Source organism: Pteropus medius, unplaced genomic scaffold (assembly GCF_902729225.1).
Source record: "Pteropus medius unplaced genomic scaffold, Ma_sr-lr_union100, whole genome shotgun sequence".
Taxonomy (NCBI): Eukaryota; Metazoa; Chordata; class Mammalia; order Chiroptera; family Pteropodidae; genus Pteropus; species Pteropus medius.
The window spans coordinates 2,439,364-2,457,653 of record NW_024354550.1 but is presented as its reverse complement, the minus strand read 5'-3'; the positions used below and the strand labels follow the sequence as shown (position 1 = coordinate 2,457,653).

The 18,290-nt window shown below is 32.4% G+C and overlaps 1 protein-coding gene across 9 annotated transcripts in view; it reads left to right on the top strand.

The window, feature by feature from the left end:
* Positions 1-18,290, top strand: part of USP25 (ubiquitin specific peptidase 25) — a 111,602-nt gene that overhangs the window by 74,510 nt on the left and 18,802 nt on the right. For 5 of the 9 annotated variants that reach the window (XM_039855101.1, XM_039855098.1, XM_039855099.1 and 2 more), the window contains 4 exons: positions 431-625; positions 9,303-9,442; positions 14,331-14,444; positions 16,427-16,522. In XM_039855101.1, the coding sequence (XP_039711035.1) occupies positions 431-625; positions 9,303-9,442; positions 14,331-14,444; positions 16,427-16,522 (545 nt within the window). The remainder of the gene's footprint in view (positions 1-430; positions 626-9,302; positions 9,443-14,330; positions 14,445-16,426; positions 16,523-18,290) is intronic. The other 4 variants (XM_039855102.1, XM_039855100.1, XM_039855104.1 and 1 more) reach the window with 2 other exon arrangements.

Below are 18,290 nucleotides of genomic sequence, written 5' to 3'. Positions count from 1 at the left end.
TAATAAGGTTATGAATTATTTCTTCTCACTTTGTGATAGGTTTTACTTCATGAATAATAAAATATCTGGTATTCTCATAATAAAAAAAAGTAATACCATATTAGTATTCAAGCAGCCATTTTGGCTTTATATCTATTCCATTTTTTACTCTTCAAATTAAAAATAAAAACTGAAAGGATGAAAGAATAACTTTTCTCCAAAATAAATAAAAATAAAAGCTGAGAACATTACCTATAACTCATTATCAAATATTTGCATCATTGCTCTTCTGAGCATTTGTTTGAGTTTTCTTTTAATTTTTAGATAACGTTTATTTTCTAAATGGTAATAATTCATACTTTAAATTCTATTTGAAATGCATTCTATTTTAAGCTTTGCATTTTTTCTTTAACTTTTAATTTTATATTAGTTTTTGAAATATAATTTGCAGAGGAGTTTAATAAAGAAACTGGGCAGGCCCTTGTTGGAATAGAAACATTACCACCAGATTTAAGAGATTTTGTTGAGGAAGATAACCAGCGATTTGAAAAAGAACTGGAAGAATGGGATGCACAACTTGCCCAGAAAGCTTTGCAGGAAAAACTTTTGGCATCTCAGAAATTGAGGGAATCGGAGTCTTCAACAGGTTAGTCCATATTATTAAACTGCATTTTATTATCAAGATCATATTATTTTGTTATAAAATAAGATGCTTATTAAAAAAAATAAACGATAGTTATCTTAAAGTATGAAGGAGATGGTAAAAGTCATCTGAAATTTACTCAGTGATAACCATGGGTAACAATTTACTTTACCCCTTTACCAGACACCACTTTGTACATATACAGATGACCCTTGAACAACGCAGGGGTTGGGGTGCCAATCTTCTTTGCAGTCAAAAATAACTATACATATAACTATATATACCTTTTTCAAGGTAAATGAGTTGATTCTGCTAATTCTCCCTCTACCTATCCTGCCCGCTTTGATTAGGCTTGACCCTTTTTGGCAGGAAGCTTGAAAATGCTGTGAAACCAACAAGTAACCCAAACCAGTTCACTAAAGCTATTAATAGAATGAACTCAACTAAATTTCATATTTGAGCAAAATAACACTTTTCTTTTTTTAGTATACTCAAATATATATACTGAAAAAGCACTAATATATTTATTTGATTTTTTCAGAATTCTTAAAATTAAAAACAAAATTAGCCAATTTTAAATATTTATTATATTTCAAGTAAAAATGTGTATAGACTTATAAAACATAAATTTATAGAAATACAAATATTTGAAAATATTCTAAAATTATTAGCAAATAATAAAATATTTAAAGTAAATACTGTACAAAAACAAAGACAATATGTTCTAGCAAAATTGAAAATAGAATATCTTTGATTTTTTTAAGATTAATTTCGTCATTGAGTTATGAATATATTTTAGAGTAACATTTCATACTGTAGAAAAGTGTTATTTCTCTGTAATAGTTGGAGAAATGAGAATAGATAAATTAAACACATTTTTCTCAAATTCATTTGCCTTTTTTTAATAACTGACCTTTTTAATAAATGACTTTTTTCATAAGGTCTGCATGTTTTGTTTTTAGTTGTTTAGGAAATGTTTTAGGTGTTTGTTTAATTTCTTCTTTTACAGACAGATTCCCATGTAGCATTAAGTAGATGGGTTTCAGCATTATGATTTGAACTTTAGAAAGAATTATTCTTACAATAGTAGATTTACAATACCACAATATAGTATTGTAACTGATACGGGCATGCACAGATGTATTCAGATTTGTAACTTGTTTTTACATAAATTGAATAGTTGAGCTCTTGATCTTGATCTTCAGAGGCATTGATATAGAATTTTTAAAAGACCAAGATGATAGTATTATACCAACATTTTGATAATTAAATGCAATACAGTGTATCTGAATAGCACCACTGTCATCTGATGAGCTCTTTCCATACGTCAAGGGCCACTGTGTAGAACAGGTGTAGCTCTGTGGTTTCACAACAGTGCAGTTTCATTACAGTGACCTTGTCCACTAGTAGAAAATGAAAGAGCTCAGTAGATATCAAAAGGTTTCTGAGCTCAAATCGCAGTATAGTAACGACATTGCAGTTCCTTTCAATTTCAGCCAATTCCATCCCTTTGAGATTTCATTCCTTATCTTCTGTTCACACCCTTCCCAAACCACTCTCCATAATTCGCCCCAAGATGGAGCTACTGTGTTATTCTTAACTTTTACATACTCCATTTGCATGTGGCTGTGTTTATTTTTAGTGGGAGAAGAGGGCTGCATAATTGGAGCAAGTAGTAGTACCTAAGCACTCTGATGAAGGTGAATCCTCCATTCATTGGTTAACCTGCAACTCTGTGCTTGGTTCATCTATATTTTATGGCACCAAAATACTGCATTCCGTAGTCTCCTTCTCTTCATCTGGTCTGTTTCTCACAAAACTCTTAAGTTTACGATTTAACACATTTTATTTCTGCTAAGTCAAATTAATACATAGTCCCACATTAGGAGAATATTAATTCCTATCTGACGAGACTAGCCAATCTCTGTTCCACATTTGTCATCTTATATTTACTCTGTATAAAAGGCCATGTCTGTATGCCCCACACCCTGATTTTCTGATCAGTTTTTCCTACCATACACTTTATATGCTGTTTTATAATTTTTAAAAATTCAGCAGTAGGTGTTGAGCATATATTTTCATGTCTCTCTTTTTAGTATTAAGCAACTTGAAGAAAATAAAAATATTTCTGAGAGAAGATAAAATAACTAAAAAAATAAAGAGACTGAAATGGTCAATTCACATGTAACTATTACTATCTTCTAGACTGGGTTTTTAGAAAGCACTGGCAGTACTGTCTTAATAGGAAACATGGGTCCTCTATGGAAATGCTAGAAGTATACACTTTGAGTTAGGAGAAATAGAAGGTTCTAAGTATAAATTTGGGACCTGAGATTGTTTAAAAGATTGGTTTCTGTTACTATATTATGTTGCATATCATATTAAGAAATCTATCCTGTATTGCAAGGGAATTTACTCTATCACAATGGATAAGGGGACTTAGAATGTTTATTGGAATCAGTTAGCTGCTATCATCAGTAGACAGATTTTACTTTAATGCCCATGTCATCTTCCTATTTCTCTTCACAGTTTTTAAAGTAATTTATTTTATTTGGTATAGCACTTTCAGAATATCAAAGAAACCCTGTATTTAAATCTCTCAGGTGTGCACTAGGATTATGAGTGACTACTGGAAGTAATACAAGGAAATCCTGTTGACAAGAGTGATATTCTTCTCTCTCTGCAAATCTTCCCAATAAAGCTGTAACATAAGAGCTATTAAAATCGATTTCTTCTGAGTGATATTCCAATAAGAATATTAACTTATAGTCTTTCTCTTCTGCTTACATATGACCAAGAACTCCACTTCTCTAGTACCATTCATTGTCTTATTGCAACTTATAATAAGTGATGGGAAAGTATTATTTGATCCATCTCATCCTACCTCCCTAACCTACTTTCTTCAAATAACTTATATTTAAAGAGGTAGCCACCAGTTCTTTACTACAGGTGTATACATCAACATTACTGGGGAGTTTTATTGAGAGTAAACAGCATACCCCCACCTATGACTCACTAGGATCAGATTCTCTGAAGGAGGGGTCCAGAATATATATATTTTTAAAAGATCTTCAGATAATTCTGAGGTGTGCCTCTGATTAAGAGCGTGGGCAGAGAAATTAACCTGGAGAGAAGAGCTTTGCCAGAGTTATTATTTTACTTGTGTTACTTCTACTTACTAGAAAACTATTTGAAGTCTTTACAACGCATGTAACATACCCAAATTAAAAAAGAAACCAAAACAAAAAATAAATAAGGTAAAAAGGGTTAATATTGTTATGAAATGCATTCTATAAGTTTTCTTAAATTTGTCTAGAGGTGGCTTGCAGAATTGTCTCTGCAACTTCTCTACAGATACTGTCCACAAGTTGAAAATAAGCTGATATTCTGGGAAAGTACAGCTAGTTTCTGAGAGTAAAACCTGGTAGAAGGAACAGTGTTCTCAGTAATCTCGTTTCTTTAAATAGGGAGTGGGTGATGTTCCTATTTAAATTTTCATAATCTATCACTATTAGTGATAGGTTTCCTTTGAATGTTTTCTGAATTGAATTCATTCCCTATGGAGATTTCAATATGAGTTTCCTTGAGCCGATCCTCAGCGTATGGGAATTCCAGCATTTTAAGAGTATAGCCAAAATAATGATACGTTAGGAAAGCAGGCTAAAAATGTGTGGTGCTGATGTAGTTCTGTCCTGCATAAATTTGAGGTTTAACTCTGGTTCCTAAACCTCTACCCCACCCCCTATTCCCAAGATCCTCTCTGTGGTGGCATCCGAGAATCTGCAATTTTAAGTTTCTGCTGATTCTGTGCAGCCAACCTAGCATGGCTCTTTATAGGCTGCTTTTGGGAACTCACTGATTTTAATTACATTTCTAGAAATGAATAGACTGCATATCTTTGAAGTACTTTTTAAAAAATATTCTCCTATTTGTGAATGTAGTAAGTATGACTCATTAGTAAGTCAAGGTTTTAGATACTTCTGGGAAATATGAGATGTTGCTTATATATATTACATATATATAATATATATATAAAATATTTTATATATATGTACACACACATACATACATAGATATATTTAATTAAAGAGCAGATCCTTACACTTTAACAGAAAACCATTGGTTGTTGATTTGAATTCTCTTAAAATGTTGAAGAGTATAATCAGGAAATATTCTTCAGTAGAATACTCCCAAGCCCTCCTGATCCCTCACTTCAACATAAAGGTGTACCAAAGGAGCAGAATCAGAGCACTCTCCAAATGCTGGGTCTTTTATAACATCCCAACAGATAAATGAAGCCCTGGCATTATGAACATAGAGCGTGGCCAGAAAATCTCTTATGTGGATGAGAGCCATCCAGAAATCTCACTGAAGGACCCATAGAACAAATAAATGATTTAAGAAGTACTTTGGGTACAGAGATTTTATATACCTCACTAGAGAACTGCTCATTTATGGTGCAATGAGTGTATTTAGGAGTTTGCAGCTGTCGGCAGAGAGCCAAGGAAGACTTCAAGGATTTAAGAATAATAAATGATACACAGGTAATCATCAGCTATATTCCAAGTCGAAGCCTGAACAATACATTAAATGGAGGGACCAGTTAGTATATAAAGTGCCATTTAGAATATAAAAAAAACAGTATGGTCTCTATTTACTGAGTGCCTACCATTTATACAGGCCAGCAATGATGAGGCTTCTGTAAGGCTATAGGATAATCAAAAATTATTGTGTGAGTTACACACACACAGAAAAATTCATCTTTTTTGTCCTGCTGTTGTTTTTAACAATGAAATGGAAATTGCCTAAATGCGTGGTAGGGTATTAATTGTATAAGCCCTCTGTATGGAAGAACACAAACACAGTATAACCAGAAAAAATTATATTGACATTAAAAAAATGCTAGTTATATTAAGTTAAAAACAATATATTCAGAATAATTCTTTTTGTTTGTAAAATGTGGGTAGGTAAAGTAGTCTAGAAATATATGCTACTAAAAATATTAATAGCGCTTCTCTCTGAGTCATGGAAAGAGCTTTTTATTTTTCTCATTTTGGTTATTCATTTGTTCTAGTCAACATGTTTTTTCACTCTTCTGAATTGACAAAATGAAGCCAATATTTCTTTTCTTTGTTATGAGGAACTTCTGTTGAATCTCACTCCTTTGTAATTCTTCTAAGGCTCCTTCCCAATGAATACCTACTTATGTTATATCTAAACCAGATTTTTCTTCATTACTCTTGCTTATAGGGAACTTTCCTATCATTATGGCATTGTTCATCAAGTATCCTTCATTTTAAAAATCTCCTCTAACTATCAATATCCTTGAAATTTTTCCTATTCTTTAAGACCTTATATCCCAAAGTCTTTATGAACCCCTAAATTTACCCCTGTCACAACTATTATCTTTTTCCTCTAAATCCTAATCTCTTCTCACTACCAAATCATGTTGTACTTGTATTTTAATTTGCTGACTGGTATAAAGATTCATTAATAGCCAGCATTTTATTCATCTTTTATCTGTTCTTACAGTGCCTTTGTATATGTTATTTCTTCTGCCTGGAATCTTATTCTCCATCTCCAAGATAATCCTCTCTACAAAATCTTCAATACTCAGCTCAGTTGGCATTTCTTCTAGAGAATCTTTCTTAACATGCAGTATTATCCTGAGTGTGTGTATTGGGTCCACAGTGCTTCTGTAGAACCTTGTGCATAACTGCTATTGCATATAGTACTTTACACTGTAATGAAGTTTATATGTATCTGATTTTATTGAGAATTCCTTAAAGTGAGTGAATTTTATGTCTTTTTTTTTTACATTATTAATACCAAAATACAGAAAATGGCACAGGCTCAGTAAATACATTGAGAATGAAGTTTCGGTTTTTGTTTCCAGACTCCCAGATCTCAAATCCTCGTACGTTCCCCTGTTGTGACTACAGCACCACTCAGATATGTTCCCTGGAAGATTACACACAGAAAACTTTAGAGGAAATAGTTCTGTGTGAAATTTAGGCAAAATCATTTAGCATTACTCATAAGGTTTTTGGACTCAAATCCTTATGTAGAAGGAAACCTTGACCCTGATGACCTGAGATATATTGACTCTTGATCAGATAAAATTACTTTGGTACTAAGGACCTATTTTACTGTCCAGGTTTCAGTGAGTTAGACCAATGTCAGATCAGATGGATTTGTTGACCATCGTTGCATTAAGCTTACAAGCTATCAACCATTGATGTTTTATCTATTACAGTGAGAAAAGACAAAGAGTGGCAAACACAGATAAAAGCGTTATCGACAAGATATTTCTCTTTATTAAGACCTAAAGCAGCTGGCTTAAGCCACGTATGAAACTTAGTAGGGGCTTCTGCTAAGCTGGAGGTGTAGCCTAAAATTTTCTTTACAATATTCATTATAAAGGGGCAGTGAGAGAACGTTGCAGTCCAGTCAGGAAACGCAGAAATGAGGACTTTTAACTTCTCATCACACACATTGTAAGCATTCCTTCTTCTGGTTTTCCTTGTTATAGTATATTTCACCTCCATCATCCTAGTTACTCATGGTAGAAACTTTGAGTCATCTTCATATCCAGTCTCCAAACCTATTTGTGTCCAAATAGGTCTTAAATCTAACTAGTTCTCTCTGCCTCTGTTGCTCTCCATTATCCATAAGCACAATCTTCTCTTGATCATTTTCTCTAGTACATTCACTGATTTCTAGTTTCACTTTCCTCTTTGATCGGTTCTTCACTATGTAGCTGGAATAAATTTCTTAAAACTTGCTGTGTTGCCATTGTATTGAAAACGTTTATTCACTTCCTTTTGCCCTCAAAACTTTTACGTGATTCAAAGGCCCTTATCTTGCCCCTATCTGCACCATCTCTTGCCATATCTTTCCTCTTTGTCCTGTAGTCTAGCCACACTGGTCTTCTTTCAAATCCAGCTCATGCTCACGACATGGGCTATTCATTCTTCTACCTGGCAAACCCAACCCATCATCCTTCAGCTAAATAGTCATTTTATCATATATCCCGTAATTTAATTACCTTTCTTCCATTGTATTCCTAGAATGCATTATTATAATATGGTCACAATTGCTGTGTGATTCTTTGGTCAATGACTTTCTTTACAGTTGACTGCAATCTTCATGAGGATAGAGACCAGCTGTATTGTTCACATTCAGCATCCCTGTCCCAGCCTAATACCTGTCACATAGTTAGATGCTTAATTAAAATTTATTAGATAAATGAATGGCCCTGCATATATGGCCCAGTTGGTTGAGGAAGGACTCAACCAATCCCAGTAATGTAGAACATTTTAGTGTACTTTCTTATTCCTCATATCCAATAATTAATTTATTTGTTAATTCATTTGTTCCATTAAGTTATTGTGCACTTTATTATATGCTAGGTGTTGAAGAAATAGCAATAGAAAAGGGAGATAGCATCTCTACCCTTACAGTTCAGCAGAGGATGTGGGCTTGAAACAAATACTTATAATAATAACTAAGTCATAATTGTGGTAAGTGCTATTAAAAAGAAAGTATAAGTTACCTTAGAGCAGTGGTTCTTATCTGGAAGTAATTTTTGTCTCCCAGGGAACATTTGACAATACTGGAAACATTTCTGGATGTCACACCTGGAGGACAGTACTATTGGCATCTAGCGGGTAGGTGCCAGGTTGTGCAAGACAACCTTCCACATCAAAGAATTATCCAAACCAAAATGTCAGTAGTGCTGAGGATGAGAAACCCTGCTCTGGACGGTGCAGTTAGTAGTACTTTCACAAGGAAGTGGTATTTCAACAAAAGGATAAAGTAGTTATTAGGTGAGGAGAGTGAGAGTGGGTGAACATAGAGACAGAAGGAAGAAAATGAAGAAAGATCGAAGGTCGGAAGTAAACCTCTTTGTTGTATTTGATAAGTTGAAAAAAGGTTAGTATGTCTCCCTTTTTTGAGCAAAGAGCAAAGGATACAAGGTTATGTTGGAGATGTAAGAAGAGGCCCACATAAAGCCTTTGGAGTTGTCTATGAAACACTCAGTGGATATCCAGAATACAATGTTGCATCAGTGGGTCTGGACATCAGAACAGTATCTGTAACTTTGGGAGTTCTTCAAGGGATGATATTTGAAATCTTGACTTTATATAGGTACCAGTTTGCCAAGTTGTAATTGTTTTTCTTCTAACAACACACTACCAGGGGCAAATTCAGAAAAGATAGAAGGTTGAGTTCATTCCAGGTTAGGGTTTTGTAAGGTGGGTATAAAAAAGGACACTGTGGCCTGAAAAACAGCTTCTTTGTGCTCTGTGTAGAAACCTAGTCTAGAAACCAAATCCTTTTTTTTTTTTTTTTTTTTTTTTGGTAGAAGGCTAGTGGTTCCCAAAATGAGATTTTGGTACTTATTATGGAAGAAAAATTTACTATGAATTCCTTGTTATAAACTATAATGGATACTTCCTTCAGTAATTATTTGATTACTTCTGTATTTTTTGTGTTTTTGTTTTTGTTTGTTTTTTAATTCTGAGGTAAGTGCTGTGTGTTGAAGGATATATCCCTTTAAACAGAAGAGTGAAATTGATTATTGTATAACTTTGCATTAGAAATAAATTATAGAGTTGTCTTAGTATAGATGCTCTGTGATTTTATTAGATATACAATTGATTCTTTTCTCATGAAGCACAAGCAGGAGAACCAGAATATCTAGAGCAACCATCAAGAAGTGATTTCTCAAAGCACTTGAAAGAAGAAACTATTCAAATAATTACCAAGGCATCACATGATCATGAAGATAAAACTCCTGAAACAGTTTTGCAGTCGGTAAGAATTTTTCTTTTAACTCTCTGAACGTAGATATGTTCACAACATTCCCTAGCAGTGTGAAGGAAAGAGACCTGTCTGGGAGTCAAGAGACAGGGCCAAGGGAAGACTCTGTCATGCACATAATCAGTGGCTTAGGGTGTCACCTAACCCCCAGGCTGTAGTTTTCTCAGATGTTATTTAAAAAATACTTTTTTTAAAAAATAAGTATCAATTAGAGAAATACAAAAAATTATATTCATAGACTAACTTGGTCACTTGATTGGGAACTTAAAAAGAGAACTATAACATTTGGCATTACAAGTTGACCCTTGCACAACGTGAGGGTTAGAGGTGCCACCCGCCACGCATCTGAAAATCCATGTGTAACTTCTGACTCCTCAAAAACTCAGCTACCAAAAGTTTACTGTTGACTAGAATTTTTACTGTCAGTTAACACAGATTTTGTATGTTAAGTGTATTATAAACATATGCTTATAATAAAATAAGCTAGAGAAAAGAAAATTAAGAAAATCATAAGGAAGAGAAAATACATTCATTGGATTTATTGAAAAAAATCCATGTATAAGTGGACCCACACAATTCAAACCCATGTTGTTCAAGGTTCAACTGTATTTCTTCTGTCTCTCACCTCTCCTTCCATTTTTAGTCCTATCACTTTAGAATAATTAGGAATATAAAGTATAATTTTCTTGTTCCATGGAATGTGTTTATTAATAAAATACTAGATTCTCTAGGTTAGCGTAGTGTTCGCAGGATAAATATGACCTTACAAAATGGTTCATGCATATTTCAATAGGGTCATGTACAAAAATTGTCATTTTAATTTTTCTGTATTATAATTCTCAGTTTTGTCTTTTTATAACAATAAATTGGTATAAATTCATTGTTGTAAAAAATTTATATTGCATTATGTTTTCAGTGAATATGACATTCTGAGAGATGTTATTTCAAGAATTTGATACTACAAAGCTATTCAGTTGCTGTAGTCTTTTTTTTAGGGAGCATAAGCATCTCTAATGCAGGTTTTATGATATCTAATTTTAGTATTTGAACATTCCCCTTCCAGAGTACTAAACAGAACAGGACATATAATTTTACACACATAATTTACTACTTTGTAAGTGAACTTAATTTGAACAATAACTGACTATAGTTGCAATGAGGTCTTTAAAGTGATAAGACCTCAATTAACCGACATGTCTAATTAATAGGGAATTGCGTTAATTTTGTTTTGATGAATGAAATAATTAGAAATTATTTAATTTCACATTTGAAAAATTTTTATAAAAAACAATGTATATTAATATAGGTAGATATATTTTTTTTATCCTTCTTAATTTTGCAAATTTTGCAAATGCTCAAGAGACTCTAACTGAACTTGAGATGAACACCTGCTAACTCTAAAGCACTTGCTGGAAAATGCTTCTTTTAATGGATCTGGGATGTCTAGTTCTTGGAGATGGTAGAGGAAGAAAACCTAGGGAGAGATAAAGGGCAGAGAAGTATGTAAAGGGAGAAATATTTTTGCCAGACATAAAAAATTAATTTGCCAGGGCCTTTGCTGATTAGGATTTTTATTTGTTAGAGCCTACATTATGATTAATAAGTATCATCCTTTTAACTGGTATCAGAAATCAAAAGCATTCCTTAGCTTAACATAGAATCATGATATTTTTTAGTTTGGCTAATCATGTGTAGTTTAAATTTGCAGAAATCAGCACTTTGATTACTTAGTTTATTAATATGAATATCATCTTATAAGCTAGCAACCTACTGCTTAAACTTGAGAAAGGGTGGCATGAAGAACATATGACAGACAACTAGCATAAATATTTTTCCATTTGGCTTATCATTTGGAGTAGCACCAACAGTTGGCCCCATTGTCTGTATAAATCCTACAACATATCTAAGAATATGTTAATCATGGCTATCTGAAGCAGCCTGTGTTCTTGGTTTTATGGTCTGTTGCTTAGAATCATGATAACCACTTGCTGGGCTTTCTCATTTAAAGGTATACTTTAGAAACTAAATTGAAAAATGAAGAGTCTCATACTTTGAGATTAGGTAATCCTGATGTTCGAATATTGGTTTTACTTCTTACTAGCTATGCAAACTTGAATAAGTTGCTTAAGTTCTCTAAACCTGTTTTCTTTTATATATAATGGAGGCGATTGTGGGATTAATATAAGATCTTTTTTTTTTTTTTCAATGTGCCTATAGTATAGTGTAGGCACTAAGTAGCTCTTACTTTTCTTTTGTTGTTTAAATCCTAACCATTTCACAAATAAATGACCTATTAGGCTCCAACCTAAGTGTAAGAAGAATTCCCTGGAAAGCTTGGAATCACAGAAACCACAGAGAGATACTGAAAACACTTAAACAGCTTGCTTTTTAGAAGAATGTCCTTAAATTTCAATGAAATATTTTAGAAAATTCGAAAAATAGAGAAAAGTAGACTCCAAGAAAGAATCATACATAGTCCCACTATCCAGAGTGAAACACAGTTAACATGTTGATACGTTTTCTTTCATCGTTATTTTTATATACAGATTTGGAATTTATTTTTGTAGTTGAGTTACTACTGTATATAAATTTTTATATCTTAACTTTTTACTTTTAGTCACCTCACATAGCATAACCATTTCCCCATGTTGTAAACTCTTTATAAAAAACATTTAATCATTATTCTTCCATTGAGAGATTAAGTTCTTATTTACTTACCTATTCCCCCATTGTATATTTATTTTTACTTTTATATTATTATAAATAGGCTGCTAGAAAGGAAACTTTTTCCGTATTTCAGGTTATTTCTTTAGCTTCTGTGTAATTGAATTGCAGAGTAAAAAGATATGAGCATATTAAGGGAGTGAAATGGGTCCAGATAAATAGCTTTCTAACCCCCTTTTATGTGATCACTTTTTAAATAAATAATATTTTTAGTGGATTTCAGGCAGTTAATAAAAATCTTTGTATTTTAATTTTTTGCAACTGAGGAACTTATTTTAATCTCTTTCAAATTCAGCCTTTGTTAAAGTGTTCATATAGGGCCTGACAGTAATAGAAAAATATAATAATTCTGTAGTATTGTTCATCGAGTGTAGTTGAAGTAAAGCAATACACGTGTTTTACTTCAACTACACTCGATGAACAATATTACAGAATAATTATATGTATCCAAGCTTCTTCCCTTTTTCAGTTTTCACCCATCACTATTATGCTGTTGAAATTATTCTGCAGTAACTGGAAAGGTTTATAAAACATTTATTTTTTCTAAGTGCAGTTTTTTTTCCCAAAAGGAATGTGTTGCTTTGTAAGGATCCATATTCTAAGAATACATTTCCTGATTGCTACTTGCCTAAATTTATATTTTCTCCTCTTAAGACAGTATTGTTTGGGATTGATTTGCTTGTGAGGAATTTTTCACCTAAAAGGCCAGACAGATTTTTCATTTAACTGCTTGTATTTCGCTCTTGTGAATGGAGACCTACGACAATTATTCCTCTTTAAAATCTTATAAGGATTAAAAATCTTCAATTAAAAATCATGGGCTAGGCATATCACTCTAGGATATTTGGGATCGTAATATTGAGTTAGAATTATTCAAATATAAGCAATTTAAAGTGGCACAGTATAATAATATTGGTAATGCCTAATTTATAGAACAATAATTTTGCACCAGGTATTAGGTTACCTGAATATTATTTCTCATGAGCATGACAACCATGCAAGTTAGTTATTTTCTCTTTAAAAACTCGAGACTCAAATAAGAAACCTTTTCTAAAAATGTTATGGTGAAAAATACCATTTCTTTTAAAAGGGACAGCCATTTGTTTTGTTTTATTGTTAAATACTTTCTGCATGTGTACTTCTTGAAAGGTAGAATATGTTCACATAACTAAAATGTACCTATATTTTAAATTGAAATAAACCCCTTAATTGCTCTTATTAAAGTTTTCCATTTATGTCAGAACTAAAGTTTATCTTTGCTTTGGAAAATTTACATGGTGCAATTTGAAATTACTTAAGCAAGTTGCTTTGAAGCACTTTGTACTTTTGAAATTTATGTATATAGAAATAGTAAATGGTGGTTATAAATCTATTCAGTAAAATAAGACCCTTGTGAAACTCAACAGTATTTTGAATGAACCATATTAGTGTCTTTGAGTAGACTTTCCTGTTTTCACACTGGCTTCCACTCTGTTACTGAGGATTAGTGAAATTCATAGAATTTGTTAAAGAAAAGAAAGAAAGAAATCTGAGTTGTTAAAAATGGTATTTTCCAGCAGCTTTTCCAAAAACAAATCACTGTATACTTAGATGTAAAAATATGGTTCTAAATTTCATAGACTGTTAGAGTTAAGCACACTAGAGTATGGCTGTTAAGTGAATATACAATTGATTAGTAGAAAGGATAGACAGGTACAATCATAAGAAAGAAAACCTAAAACCTTTCTGGGTTCAGAGGAGGGTCATATCTTATTTTGACAGAGATATCAGGAAAGACTTTTGGGAGGTATTGGAATTTAATTAATAATTTATTATTTAAAAAAATAATAAAACCTTCAGCTGTAAGAACAGCCGTAGGAAATACAACTCCACTGTTTATTGTTTTTAAGGATTTAAGAGTCCAAGATGCTTTGTGGGGGAAAAAAATGATTAGTGTTTGAGTTGCAAAGAGAAAGCTGGAGATCCTCTAGTATTATCACTTTAATTCATTTGTTTCTAATACTCAATTTTAGGTGGTTTCATTTCATACTACGCAAATGCAGGTTTTGGTTTTTTTCAAATGCAGATATTTATAAAAGACTCAAGAATTTCTACACTTAAACAGGGTGCTTCTATTGTTCTCTTTTCTAATGTTCACACTAATGATTTTCTTCTGCAGAAACCTGAAAGTACCACAAGCGAACCACCTTCTAACCAGCAAGTTGTAGAGGTGGCGATTCCTAATGTAGGGAAATTTGTGATTGAGTCAAAGGAGGGGGGTTATGATGATGAGGTACCTTTATTATAGCACTCTGCACTATTTCTACTTATTTATTACTATTTAATACAACTACTTTGGGCATGCTTGCACCTTCACACTTATGTCTATTGATGCATAACATTCAGCTGTGCCACTCCTAGTCTGAAATACCTTCCCCGCTGCTAACATAACTTTGAATTTCAAGTGAAAATTTAAGTAGAAAGCTCATGGAATTTATCAAAATAATAATTTTATGTTTCTAGTGTTAATTATTTTATGCAGACATAGGATCAGGTTACTCTCAGGTTGTTAGACTACAATAAGGTTTATTTAAATAGAAAAAATTTTGAACATTTAAAAGTAATTTTTATTTTCCTGTTTTACTTCAGTTATTTATTATAATACTTTGCTCACCATTTTCTGCCAGAAGAACTTACATCCTAATTGTGAATAGATCATTGATATTTTTGCTTTGTAACCTCTGTATGACTGTGAATTGAGTGATTCACCAACATTGCTTAATGTCTACCAGTGTTTTATACACAATAGAACCTCCATCTTATTCTTATCCCTTCATTGTTGATTCTCATCTACTTAGTTTTCTAATAGTATGGAGGCATTTTTGCTTCTCACGGTATAGTTTTTGAGAATCCAGATGAAAATGTGCTGTTATCCTGGTCCCATCAGATTTTTTCCCCTATTTTTCACTTTTAAAACTCTTATATTTGATCTTTTCCATATTTCAAGAAGGGCCAGAAAAGCTGTTTCTGAGTAGTAACAACTGAGAAGACCTTGGATTCTATCATTTGTTAGTTTTTATTAGCATGGATGAAAATTGAATATATATTAGTTTTTTTCAAGTAATTTTTTTCCAGTCTTACTCCAAGGTTATAATTAAACTATTATATAAGAGTTAAAATGTATGACACTAAATTCAAGTGTCATAAAGGCATTAATATTACCGTATCAATGTAAGAAAGCATGGCCATGAAAAGAATAAGAATCAGGTTTGTGAGATAGGAACTAGTCAGAAGGATTTTCTGAAATATTTAATGTTTTTGCAAATCTCAGTTTATTATCCAAAATAAATACTATGAGTAATAGGTTCAGTGAATCAGAGGTAATGGATGTAATCTCTCAATAGCTCTAACATCATAGCTTCATAGTGCCTTGAGTTATTTCATTCTGCAGATATTTTAAAATGTAAACAGCTAAAAACAATCTATTATGAAAACAGAATATACTTCAGTATTTATTACTTAATAGCAGTGTGTTTTCCAGCTAACTATTCTAATACCATGATGGTGCTTGAAAATTATGGAAACTGATGTCAGTTATTAAAAATGTTAATTTGTTGATCAAGTACCTGAGTACTTGTTTTAGGGTGAGCCTTCTGGCATTAAAAAAAAATAGAATTGTGATTACTCATTTAACACTAACATTTGTGCAACTGCTTATGCTACTGGCAGAATTTTGTTTTGTTTTTTTAATTGGAGTGACAGTTTAACAGTGCATGTGCTTTGGAACTAAGTCCTATGGATACAGGGCTGCTGCTTATGATGTTCAGGTTGTACAGTTGTGCAGGGATACCTAGCCAATGGGCAGAAGTGGAGTTGAGATTGACCTCATGCTAAACTCCTCAAGCCTTAAAGAAGAGGCACCTTTTTTAATAAAAAGATTGTTGCTATTTCTAAATAATGATTCTCTCACAGCATAGCACATTTTTTTAATTCGTCTAGAAGAGGGTGCCTTTTTAAAATTATTTGTTTTAGAGAGGATGCCTTTTTGCATTTTGCACAAAGGCACCATATGAACTAGATGTGGCCCTGTACAGATGATTGTGAAAGATACTTACGTGCATATTGGATCACAATTGCTATAAAAAATGCAATATCTGATTTACAAATATTGAATAAAAGGGCTTTTAAACTTGCATGTGAAGAAATTATTTGGGGTTTTTAAATTTTTTTTTATGTTAATCATTCAAAAACTCTCACTTTAAATCCCTGTGGCAGATCATGATGACACCGAACATGCAAGGTATTATCATGGCGATAGGTAAATCCAGGAGTGTATATGACAGGTGTGGCCCTGAAGCAGGGTTCTTTAAGGTACAATTAACATTTTCATTTTCTTTTTTATTTTTAATTAAATTTCTTAAAATGTTTTATTTTCTTGAACTAACTTTGGTTTTCTGTATGATTTCTTTTTTCCTGTCTTAGCCATGGTCACCTAATGTTCCGAGGCGGGGGAAGGGGAGGTTTGCATGAATCTAAGACTGGTGTTTTTTTTAATCCAGATAGTTAATCAAAAACAAAGCATTTTACCTGATTTACCCTAATAGTGTACCTCTGATTTGTTAGCAAAAATTTGAATTGTGGTTTTATTTGAAGGGAATAAAAGGTAGTGATGAACAATACAAGGAACTAAGTAACTGTTTCTGATAATAGTTTATTTTCATAATACTATTAGTCAATATTATAATATTTTTCTTTAATTTTATTATCATGTGGTACTAAATTGCTTTCTTTATTAGGTTGTTTTTAAAATAATTTGTTCATGTATTATCTTTTTATGTTTCTTATTCACTTATGTTTTTCCTATAATTTTTGATATCCTAGTCATTTCAAGACATGTGAGAACATCAAGCTGATGCATTATTCCATGACTTAATCTTTTTTCCATCTAATGCCAGATCTTTACAGTGTTTTGATTGTTTTGATTACAATATTATTTGCTTTTACATATTTGAAAAACTAAAACACTCTATTTTGTCATTTTATTTAGATTAGAAATCTACCAAATTTTTCTACTCCTATCAACTTTTTACTGTTTTTTTTCTAAAAAAAATAAAATGAAACATATATTGAGGTATAATTCACTACAATAAGCTGCAGGCTCCCTTAACATTAAAAGTCTAAAATTTTCCCTTTAAAATTGCCATCATCAAACTTAATCTTCAAAAAACTGCTTATTTTTAGTATTTCTTCCAACATGTAGTACAAAACAAAGGCCTTGTACATAGTAGCCTGTCAACAAACGCTTTTGAACTTGTTAGGAGTAATGTGACCAACCACCCTGAAAAGCTCAGGACTGTGGGGTTTCCTGGGATACAGGAACTTTTAAGTGCTAAACTGGGGAAGTTCCAGCAAAATGGTCCCAGGATGAGTTGATCACCCTATTAAGATGCCTTAAGAAAGGTTAAAAAACTACTCTTAAAAAAAATTTATTTAAACATTCACCCTCATTCCTAGGTAGTCTGTATTTTCTTAAAAAACACTGGATATATGTCTTCCGAAGTTTTCATCTATTTCTTGTGGTAAAGTTAACTATCCTTTACAGTGCCATTGTCACTTTTTGTCCAGTTAGGTATCTTTATATTGAATTGGAAGTCTCATTTTTATGAAATTAATCTCTGGATGTATTTCAAAGAACTAACTAATTATACTTAGTCACCCCACCCCCTTCCCCTATGGTGACAGCTTTCAATTATTTTATCTAATCCTTTGGCATTCATTCCATAACTTTCAGTAGAATACTTCTGTTTTTATGATTCTTAGTTTACACATTTTTGAATTCTCTGCTATGAGAAGTGAGTGATGAGCCCTTTCTTCTCCTGACCCCCCATACACTGGCACATACAGTTTCCCTCCTCTCTCTCTCATACACACACACACAAAATCTTGTCATTTTTTTTAAATCAGAATTCTTTGTATTATTTCTATATATGCTACTCAGCTAAGTCATAAACATTATTACTTTTACCTTTTTTAGCTTTTATTTTCCTCAGAGTTAGTGTTTTGTTTTTCGGTTTGTTTAGTTTTCTATGTGTATCATTGATTCACTTCTAAATTCTCCACTATTCGCTTAAATCTCCTC